This window comes from Bidens hawaiensis, unplaced genomic scaffold (assembly GCF_021521415.1).
Source record: "Bidens hawaiensis isolate Kalapana, Puna unplaced genomic scaffold, B.hawaiensis_p1.1 tig00016836_1, whole genome shotgun sequence".
In the NCBI taxonomy this organism is placed as follows: Eukaryota; Viridiplantae; Streptophyta; class Magnoliopsida; order Asterales; family Asteraceae; genus Bidens; species Bidens hawaiensis.
Genome location: NW_027492553.1, coordinates 65,559 through 76,935, shown reverse-complemented (window position 1 = coordinate 76,935; position 11,377 = coordinate 65,559). Strand labels below are relative to the sequence as shown.

General features: G+C 36.3%; 1 protein-coding gene and 1 long non-coding RNA gene across 2 annotated transcripts; both read right to left on the bottom strand.

Annotated features, from left to right (window-relative positions):
• LOC143552273 (uncharacterized) lies at nt 1-2,403 on the bottom strand. The gene is made up of 3 exons (XR_013138621.1): nt 2,123-2,403; nt 605-1,496; nt 1-504 (listed from the first exon to the last, which is right to left on the bottom strand). It is a non-coding gene; the product is annotated as an uncharacterized LOC143552273 (long non-coding RNA).
• A 163-nt stretch (nt 2,404-2,566) lies between these two features.
• On the bottom strand, nt 2,567-4,353 carry LOC143552278 (disease resistance protein Roq1-like). The gene is made up of 2 exons (XM_077042544.1): nt 3,821-4,353; nt 2,567-3,582 (listed from the first exon to the last, which is right to left on the bottom strand). The coding sequence occupies exons 1-2, from the start codon at nt 4,351-4,353 to the stop codon at nt 2,787-2,789; spliced, it is 1,329 nt and encodes a 442-aa protein (XP_076898659.1). The 3' UTR covers nt 2,567-2,786.
• Between the last annotated feature and the right edge of the window lie 7,024 nt (nt 4,354-11,377).

Below are 11,377 nucleotides of genomic sequence, written 5' to 3'. Positions count from 1 at the left end.
AGCTCATCTTCATCATGGGACAGGTCTAAACTATAGTGGGCTATAGCCATTTCCGAGAGAAAATGGTTCAGTAACAGTTTAAATAACTAGCCTACAATTCACCATATCACTCTCATATATCAAACGTAACCCACAACTCAAAACCAATCCTTGAGAAAATTTGAGTACCACAGAGTCACCGGGTTCTACGAACAGTGTTGTATCAAGTGGATAAGACATGACACGCATGCAGTCATCTGAAAAGTTCGTTACATAATGATGTCTTGTATCTTTTGTTATGAAGTGATGACTTGTATTTTTACTTTTATTAAGCATTTCAGGACTAATGGCGCTGAGGTACTTTGAGGAGGTGTTTGCACATAAGATGATACCACAAATGCTGTTGTCCAAGTGCGCTGGTGCTACAAAAGATATATTGTCTTCCCTGCTTTGGTAACTGCACCAGTCAGGAACCTTTGTCTTCCGTGGGAGTTGAATCACAATTCTATTACTGAAGGGCGATTCCTGTTGTGTGGTACAAGCAGCAGTGTGCATATAAATATTCATGAAAAGAAAATAAAACAGTTCACTACAAAATTAAATATTCTGGGGACAGATTGCATACCTTGCAAACTCTTGTACGTATTGTGGCAGATGACATCACATCTAATGAAGGACAGTGACGTGCAAGCATATATGTCAAGTTTGATGGAAGAAGTGGAAGCAACCTTAAATGCGGACAGAACCCTATGTCGAGGTGAACCAGTTGCAAAAGGTTGCTTAAGGTGTCAGGAAGGCTAGAGAATGGGTTGTCTGAATAACTCCTTTAATGACACCAAATTCCCAATCTCGCTGGGTACTTGGAAGACACTGCAGCGAGACATCCTTAAACGACTCAGGTTTGCTAGTCTAGTGACCTTCATGAGAAAATGAGGGTCTTCGGTTCCAAGTTTGGGGCAGTATATCAAATCAAGGAGTGTTAGAGATTCTAACTCGGAAATGTTACAAGGAAGATTCACCAGACTTGAACAATGCTGTGCTACAATGGATGTAACGTTTCCTGGAAGGCTTGGAATCGATGGTATGCTGTCACAGTCGCATATCTCTATTGCGTTCAGTTCATGGAGTTGGAGAAAGCTATCAGGATGGCTAGAGAACCTGGTATTGCATCCATGAAACATTAGTTTTGTTATGGGACATTCTTTTAAAGAGTACAGCAAAGGATCGTTAACTTCATCAGGTTCTAACATCATGCTGCAATCATCATTACCGAGAATGAGTTCTCGGAGAGACGCTAACTTGCCTATCATTTCCCAAGGGGTCCTCTTTAACGGCAAGGATGAACTTAAATCCAAGATAATGAGTTTTTGAAGGTCACCAATAGAGTTGTGCAACTCTTCTAAGTTTTTGCAGTGATGAAAGTACAGTTCCTCAAGATTTTCAAGACCGAAGAAATTTCCAGTCTTGGTTAATGAGTATGAACGACTCACGTCGAGAATCCTTAGTTTCTTCAAACTCTGGAAATAGATAAAATTGTGAATCATAACATGTATTCTTTATTTATCCACACACTTAATATTTATATATGTACATAACAAGGGAATGAATTGCCAGATGTCAATCCCTCACGATGCTACCATAACAAATTTCAGGTGTCTTGTTAATTTTTTAGAACTTAAATTGAATAAATAAAATAAATATTAATTATGAAACTTCAACACCAAAATTTTTTACATAATTCCACTCCAAGTTTCCATTGAACTCCTTACAGTATTGGCAAACAAATAAAAAATAGTCATATGATACACATTTTTTCTACTTTTACATGTCTAGTTATATTTAATTATATTTTTATTAAAATGAATACAATGTACATTTTTATAATATATGAGAGTTTTTATTGAGGATGTTTGGCATATTCCGAACAAAAATCTAGTATAACTAAGATGAAAACAAAACCAAACTATGTAATTCCTCTGTATAACACATACATTGAATGCCAAAAACAATGTCATGTCCAATTTTCACTAACTCTTCACGCCCAATTTTCTCTTAAATTTGTTTAATTGTTCTAATTTGTAGCAGATAAGAAAATATTGAGATAGGCTCATAGGTATGAGGAATGAAAATGACAAGATCATACCTTGATTCCTTCCCAAAGTGTTTTCAAATTGCTATCTCTGATTCGTAGAACCACCACATTGCACATACAAAAATTGTCGAAGCTTTTGAAAGGGAACTTATTCCAAAGCATGTATTTCAATTTTTTGAAACACAAATTAGTCATTTCATCATGAAAAAAATTATTCACAGAATAGTGCTCACTATACAAATGAATCAACCTCAGATTGCTCATCTTTTTAAAAGCTTCCAGAGTTACTTCTTGCATCTTATGAAACAATTCCACTCTAATGCTTTCCACTGATTTTGCCCCCTGTTAAATATGGATAAAGAGCGTTATATCTACTTTCAATATGCTTTTATATCATAAATACAAAGATATCATACCGAACATTCCATCAACACACGCTTCACATCCTTTTCATCTAGCAATCTAGTACGCTGTCCAGGCTCATCTTCATTTTCGGACAATTTCGAGCCCCATTTCCTTAATTGCATGATGCATCCAAAATTTATTATCTGGTTTTATTTCAACAAGACTTTTATCAACTAGATATTGAATTTCATTATTTGGGAAGAATCTCGACTCTTCATCCTGTAATACTTTCACGACTAAATCCTTCTCCATTCCATCAAAGAAACAAGCAATATCCAGAAACAACTTCTTGAGTCTTGGAGTAAGTGAATTAGCTCATCTGGAGCTGCTTTTGGACATCACCATGTGGGATTCCTTTTAATGTCTCCAATATGCTTGGCCATTCTTCCCTTTCATACTGTTTAAAATGGCGGCTCCAAACCTTAATAACCAAGGGAAGCCCTCCAGCACGACCCACAACTTCTTCTATGAACTTTGTGTTCACAGGATCGTCTCTTACAAACATAAGCCGAGTGAAGAGATTGAGAGATTCCCTTCTATCCAACAACTTTGTATGGTATGACGCATATGATATATTACCAAGGGACCGTTTATCCCTCGTTGTCACAATTATTTTGCTTCCTTCATAGAACCATTTAGGACAAATACCTAACGATTCCAACTGCTGAAATTTATCAACGTCAACCAGAACCAAAAGAACCTTCCGACGACTTACCAACCGTTTTACTTTTGTAACACCTTCATTATGATTACTCATGATTGAAAACTTTTTTTCACCAGTCAGACAAGATATGAGCGCCTTTGGCAATTTAACCTTCCAATTTGGAACCTGACAGATGTAATGGATATCCGCAAGAAAACAACTAAGATCGAAACTTGGAGCAATTCTATTACATACCTCTTTGACAATAGTCGTCTTACCTATTCCACTAATTCCAAAAACTGCAACAACCAAAACACGATCTTTCCAATCTAACCTTAATGTTGAGATAAGTTCTTCAGCACGAGATCCTACGCCAACAGGGTGGTCTGTAACATGCAACTCTTGTGGTCTTTGCATCTTCTCAACTTCTTTAAAAATTTCCAAGACGAAATTCGCCTCGTCCCTGACATGTTTCAGAGAGATTTATAAATTACCTCGTATATAAAATCTCTGAAAACAGCATGTCCTGGCCTATATAAGATATAAATGCTAAGGCAACATACGTTCAAATCATTCAAAATAGTACTGTGTGTTTCAAATTCTAACAAAACATTTCATAATAAAGATATTGATGGAAGATAAAGACAAGAGAAGTTGGGGAAATAAACAAGCATAAGTAAAGACCAGGATGAAAAAATTACCCGTTTTGCAAGGTAAGACCAGACAGTTGACCTGCATCTTTAAGGGCTTGTCTCCATTCTTGAACTCTCATTGAATCGACACTGGTCATGTGAGCTTGGAAAGCTTCCATGAAAGGACCTTGTTGACTTCTAACATCAGATGGTTCCACCTTATAAAATACTGGAAGAACTTTCCTTTCATCAAACTTGTGAAAATTGGCCAGAATATCGACCAGCTCATCAAGGCACCTTCTAGAAGAAGCATAATCAGGTGAGAACACAATAACATATGTCTCAGATTCCTCAATAGCTTTCAACAGTTCTAAACGCACATCTTGACCTACAAGGAGCATGGTGTGGTCGGATATGGTAAAACTGCTGCGAATAAGTGCTCCCCGGAGGTGGCTGATGAAGGTTTTGCCAATATGTTGAGACGAATAATTGATGAAGACGTCATTAATCTTTGGCCTTTTAGATGATTTGGGTTCGTCATCAAAAGAAACTGGATCCCTTTTCCTCTTAAAAGGAGGGAGGGCTGATAAGGATAGATTCATTTTTGAGTAGTAAATAATGTTTCTGATCACAATTTCAAAAGCCCTGCTGTCCTCAGTTGTTATCCTCAAATGTATGTGCAACTGAAACCACAAACAGACCAATAATTGGCATATTTTCCTTTGTCCTTGTACAACTAACCCTCTGCAGACCGACCCGAAACCAAAACAGACTAAATTACACAAACAGATAATTGAAAAACCTGAAACTAGAAACACTCAACCCCATTACCCAAAATTCTCCCCAAACAAATTAATAGTTTGTTCCATACATATGATCCTTGTAAATTTATTAGCGTATTGGTTATTAGCTAGGAGCATTTTAAAGATACAACTAATCAGTTAGTAGTTAACAAGTTGTTGTATAAGACGGTTAAAAAATCAAATAAAGTGTTACAGGCTGTTGTATGGAACTCCACTCCGTATGCTCTGACTTAAAAACTATTTCAAATAAGAAATATCCTACTTTTAATTTCTTAACATGTTTTATTAGTTTTTACAAGTGACAAAGGTCAAATACTTATAAAAATTAATGAATATCAATTATAAATGCATCATATACGAACATAATATACCTGCTTTCTTTTATCAAATAATTTATCCGCATGCTTTCATCGCATTCTCTCTCCATTCTAAAGTATGCATTTCTATCATCTTAATCACGCCATTTTATCCAACTAATTATAGGTGATCAAATCGGGTTGGTCAAAGGAACCGGAACCGGTTCAGAACCGGTTCCATTAGTCAACATCACTGTTTAAACCGGTTCCATGGTCGAACCGGTTAGGGAACCGAACCGGTTCCCCAACCCTCGGACCCGGAACCGGTGGAACCGGTTCTGACCGGTTCCTAAACCGGTTCTTACACTGTAACCGGTTCCAACCGGTTACAGTGTAAAATATTATTTTTTTTTTCGTTTTTCGTTTCCGCTGCTTGTGTAGGTGATGATTTGTGTTCTTCTGATTTCTGAAGAGGCTCATGCTACTTTTGTTGTTCACCCACAGAGCAATGGTAAACAACATATTGAACTTAATGCTATGAGTGTCAGCGTGTTTGAATTGATTAGTCTGTATCGTGTATCGTGTAATGGTGAACTTAAATCTGTATCGTGTTACATTTGTTGAGTTTGCTATGTATTATAGTCTTTTGTCTTACGCAAGTCAAATGCTGAATTATAATCAAGAGCGGTGTTATACGATTCGTATTTGTATAACATGTTAAATAAAAAAAACAATTAACATAAAATTCATTTTATTTACTTTAAGAAGTTCAAAAAAAAAGGTTACATGTTTTAAAATATTCAAAAACAAACTAACAAAACATTAAACTTATAAATATAAAGTTGTGACATATTATTTCTATAAAAGCCTTCTTGTTCGTCGTAATTATTGAGTGGCGACTTATTCATCAGAATTACTTGTAGAAACGCCTTCTTGTTCGTCGTGCACTCGAACATCAAGTGGTGTTTCGTCTTCCAGAGTGGTCACGTGTTGAACACGATCGATTGAGTCCAAGTGATCCTTCAAGCAAATGCACATCTCCACCGACTCCGAATTCAGTCTTGTTCTTCTCACCGATATTACCCTGCCACTAAGAGAAAAAGCAGATTCCGAAGCTACCGTAGAAGCTTGGGCGGTTAGTAAATCACGGGCCATGGTGGCAAGAATCGGAAACTCGGTTTCCTTTACCTTCCACCAAGCCAAAACATCAAAAGTGCCATATTCCTCTTCGGATAAACCGGTAGAGAAATCATATGCACTATACCTTCCTAGTTCGCTTGAAGGGGTGTTACCCCTTTGTTTTTTAGCCGTTACGTTGCGAACGGTGTTCATAAGGCTAATCATGGGGTCTCGTACTCTAGGAGCACTTGAACTTGATGAAGACCCCCCCGGCGTAGGCATGTGTATGTTTGACCCATATTTATTTATATAAAAGTCATACATAAATTTAAAATTCAAGTTAAAATCATTTTGTGCCTCTGTTGAAAAGTTTGGGTCAACTTCATGCATATCTAAGGCTGAAAAAATTTCGTCTATCACACATTCAACCCCCGTAACATTTAACATTGGGTTTAAAGCGGCGGCGCAAGTAAAAATCGGTGGCAATTCAAGAAATTATTTTTTTAATTTAAACTTCATTGGTAATATGATGTTTGAAAACATTGGACTTTTATTTTCAAATTCTTTAAGATTGTTAACGATTAAAAATAACTCCGAAAGAACCAAGGGACTTGTCGGATAATACGTTCCCGATAGTTTCGTAGTTGATGTTTTAAAAACTTCAAGAAAAGTCGATAAGTCATTGATAATTTCCCATTTCTCATTTGAAAAGGGGATTACCAAATCATTCTCGGCAAGACTAGAATGAAACATTTGTAAAGTGTCTCTTTGTTTCAAAGCACTTTGAAACATTATGCAAGTGGAATTCCATCGATGAGGTACATCCCAATTAGCTCCCAAAGCTTTTCTTCCCGTATCTTTACAAAATTTTCTATAATCCATTTGTCTTTTTTTACTTTTCTTAAAAACTTCATGTAGCATTACTCTAAAATCGTTTATAACCGATGTAACCTCATCCGAAGCAAGTCCGTCTTGCACGATTAAATTAATGATATGTGCAACACACCTTCAGTGAAAAAATACACCATTGCAAATCGGCGTATATTTTAATTTTAATTTATCAACCGCCGATGTATTATTCGACGCGTTATCAAATGCAATTGAAAATATTTTATTTTCTAGTTTATAAGTTTTTATAACATAATCTAAAATTTCAAACAAATTATCTCCCGTATGTGGATACTCAAAGAGTTCGAAAGCAATGGTGCGTTTCATCATTTCCCACGATGACGGGCCTACCCAATGAGCGGTGACACAAAGATAAGATTCGGGTAGACCATGTGGAGCCGACCAAACATCAGTAGTTAAGTTTATTCCCGTATTTATATTTTCAAAATATGCAATTAGTACCTCTTTGGCCTTCTTCCACAATTTTAAACAATAACGTTTAAGAGTATGACGATTTACGTGAGTGTATTGTGGTTGAAGCGTATCTCGAATCATGGCGGTTAAGCGAGGGTTGTCGAAGTGGCTAAACGGCAAAGCTTCTTGAATCACAAACTTCGCCATACGATCTTGAACTCGATCAATTTGGTATGTAAATATTCCGCCTTCACTATCCATTTGCGTTTGTTGCGACTCGACGTTCTGTTTCAACGCCCTGCAATACGGTCTTTCGATGTGTTTCTTCAAATTTGAATTCGAAAGTGGGTTTAAATAAATCCCACAAAACTTGCACCGAGCCTTCAATGAATGGTCACTCAATTCAACCAAATCCCAATTGCACCAAATCTCTTGATTACGATTATGAGGTACAATACGAACGAAACTTGGTCCGGCGGTGGAACCTTGACCAACCGATGATTGTGAGGCAGCCATAACAACAAATATGAATATAGAAGAAGAGAAAACAAGAGATTAGAGAACTCAGAACGTTGTAATAGCGTTTTTTTGTATTTTTTTGCGTTCGGGTTTGCGTTTTGAGTGTTGTGATGAACCCATTACACTAAATACCTATTTATACTAGTAGTGGGGTGTTTGGGGAGCCAAAAAAACGGCCATTTTTGACCCCAACGGTCAAAAAACGGCCATAAAACCGTTTCCCAACGGCTAGAACCACTCCAACGGCTATAACCGACCGGTTCTGGTTCGGTTCCGGTTCCTACCCGGTCCACCTCCAAACATGTCAAACCGGTCCCGGATCGTCGGGTTGAAACGGAACCGAACCGGTTCCTACGAAAAACGGGTAGGAACCGGTTCGGTTCCGGTTCGGTTCCGCCGAACCGGTTCCAGGAACCGGTTTTGTTGTCCACCTCTACAACTAATCACATGGGTCTTGAGTTAGAATAAACACCTTGGCCATACTTACATGTGTTTGGTTTGTTGGGCCTAGTCAAGCTCAAACACCTTCCATTTATGAAGGGGTTATCTACTATAATTGCGTGTGTAGTTGTCTTGCGCAACAAACTCTTTGCGGCATGTCAATAGACATACATTCTCTTCAAGTATTCATTAGGCCAAACAGATACAATTGTTGTGTATAATCATAGCGTAAATGTGATAAATACTCATTCACCTCTCATAGGCAGGCCCATACCGACTCAGGGTGAGAAAATTAAAAATGATTTGCTAGAGTTTCGCCTCTCAGAGGACATGGTCGAGGATATGAATTCTTGGGTTAAAAGACTTTTAAGGGGTCACTAGGGTTTTTGGTTAGAAATGTGTCTTAAGGCTTCTCCTTATCTATTTATGTCTTGTCACCCTGATTTAATTATTTGTTTATCTAAGGTTTATGTATTTAATTTTCTTATCTTATATTATATTTTTACGTATTCAGTTTAATTAAATTTGCTTATGTATTTTTTTTCCTTTAGTATTGAGTTTTATATGCTAAACAAGGGTTAAAATAAAAATACATAATTTTCTAGGAAGAGTAGGAAAAATATAAAATTTGGAGTTAGAAAACTAAGCGAACCTATCTAGGAAACTATGTACTTAAATCCTATATCGCAGGAAATTTTTTGGTACTTTGAAAGCTACTAATCTCAACCATAAATCCCATATCTAAGAGCTTAGATTTATTCTTACTTTTTCTAGAAAACTATCTCTTTTTACTTTAACTCACCCCTTATACGCTATAGTGGAATAGTATTTTAAATTTTATTGTTATTGTATACTTTTCTATTGTTATTACTATTTTAACTATTTATATCTATCTAATTATTACTATTATTATTATTATTTATTATTTATTCGTTTTGTATTATGTTGTCTAGATGTCTAGTGTTGAACCTTCTGTTTTTTTATACCGTTTCATACACGTGGTTTTGGAGTGCAATAGTCTCTCTGGAAGCAGCCTCTCTATTTTAGTGAGATAGATGTATGATTTACCTACATTCCATCCTTCAAATTCCTACTAATAGTTGTTCAAAAAATAGTCTTGCTATTGACATAATTTTTAGTGGGTAAGATTAATCGATTGTAATAAATACTCATTCAAACCTTGATTAGGAAACTAAAATGTGTGCATTGGTGTAAATAGTAACTTGCCAAGCACAACTATGGTACCACCCACACCAAAAGAATACATCCTTCCAATCAAGACATGTAAGAATTAACTCTTCAACTCGTTGAGTTTCAAGTCCTCAAATTGATTATGATAAGCAATCTCAATATACCTTTTTTTGTGAACTCTATGCATATATGATTGGAAAAACAGTTGGGTCGGTTGTACAGTAAGTCCAAACGATCTCCGGTCGGAATAGGCTGTTCACTATACATATGTGATACGTGCTAAATAGTTTGAGAATTTTAAAGTCAAATAGGTTAAGAATTTTTAAAGTCGGTAATGTTGAAATTTTTTTGTCAATTGTATTCATGTAATTAACTCAAATTTCTTAACCAACATGGGATGTATAAGTGTAAAACTTTGGAGAACACCACCTGAAGGACCCGAATGGTTAATAAGAAAAGTATAAGGGTGGTACAGACGATCTTAATAGGCGGTTTGGTGGTGATATAAAGTTTATGGATACGAGTGCAAACGAGCCGAGCCGAGCCCGAGCTCGACTAGGCTCGATCTCGGCTCGTTTAGCTTACACAGAGCTCGAGCTCGAGCTCGGCTCGTTTCGAGCTCTATTTTCAAAGCTCAATCTCGGCTCATGAGTAGATTTTCAAGCTCGAGCTCGTCTCAGGCTCGGCGCGTTTACTATATTTCAACTATTTTTTATATAATTATAATTATTTTTATATATTTTTTTTCTATTATAACTTTAATGTATAAAATAATATCTATTATTTAGTTATTTTTATTTATTTTTTCATAACATTATATATATTAATTAATAATTATTAAAAATATATTTTAAAAAATTATATAAATGGCAGGCTTGTTTAGGCTAGCGAACCGACTCGAGCTCGATAAGTGAAGCTCGGGCTCTGGCTCGTTTATTAAACGAGTTTATTTTTAGGCTCGGGATCGATTAAGCTCGGCTCAATCGAGCTTTTTAACGACCCGATCTCAAGTAGCTCGCGAGTAGCTCGGCTCATTTGCACCCCTATTTATGGACCAAGTTAAATAACTTGATGCCAAAGTTATCTTTTTATTTATTATTAAATAAATTAGAAGTCTCGAATGATTATGTTTCCTAGTTTGAGTAAGATTAGAATTATGGGTGTTATATAAACCCATCAAAAATGTATTTTCAGCTAATAGTATGAATTATGTTCTCGTTTATTATTAATAAAAAGAGTCGCATAAACGTTCTATGCAATATCGTCTTTGGTGTTCTTTGATTCACTTGTCTAAGGTTTAACAAGTGGTATAAGATCCTAACAATCCGGGCTCGTGTTTCCGACCGGTGGCAAGTCTTGATTGAAGTAGTAGTTCCAATCAAAGGCATAAGAGGCCAATAAACCGATCCAAGTTAAGGCTCTGATCGAAGGTGTTAGAAGAATCCAATCGCAGTTTCTCAAGATACAATTGCCGAAAGACTACGTTCGAAAGGTCCCGCGGTTTGTTTGTTCAATCGAGCAGTTGTTGTTGAGGGTGTGTTTTCTTTTCGGAGTTCGCGTTGTTCAAGGAAAAATAAGAAGTTTCTGTTACTTTCGGGTTTAATTGCTTGGATCACAAAAGAAAGAAAGAAGCAATATATTATTATTGAGGTTTTGGTTTGTTTGCTACTGCCATCGAATGACAAGGAAGAAAATTTTAGTTGCATTATTTATATTATAAATTTTGTATTTGCAAAATTAGTTGCTGTTGCCCATCTGATTTGGAATTTGTGAATCATAAGTCAAACAAAAGCACCATTCATATTCCATAATTTTGTGTCTAATAAGAAGCAAAAGTGACCGTAATATTAGGGCCATCGAGAGATACTTTTGGAGCAATTTCGGTTGTTGTTAGGTACAAGTTTTGACCAGGTTCAGATCGCAACGTAAAAGTTACCCTAAAACAGGAACAATAT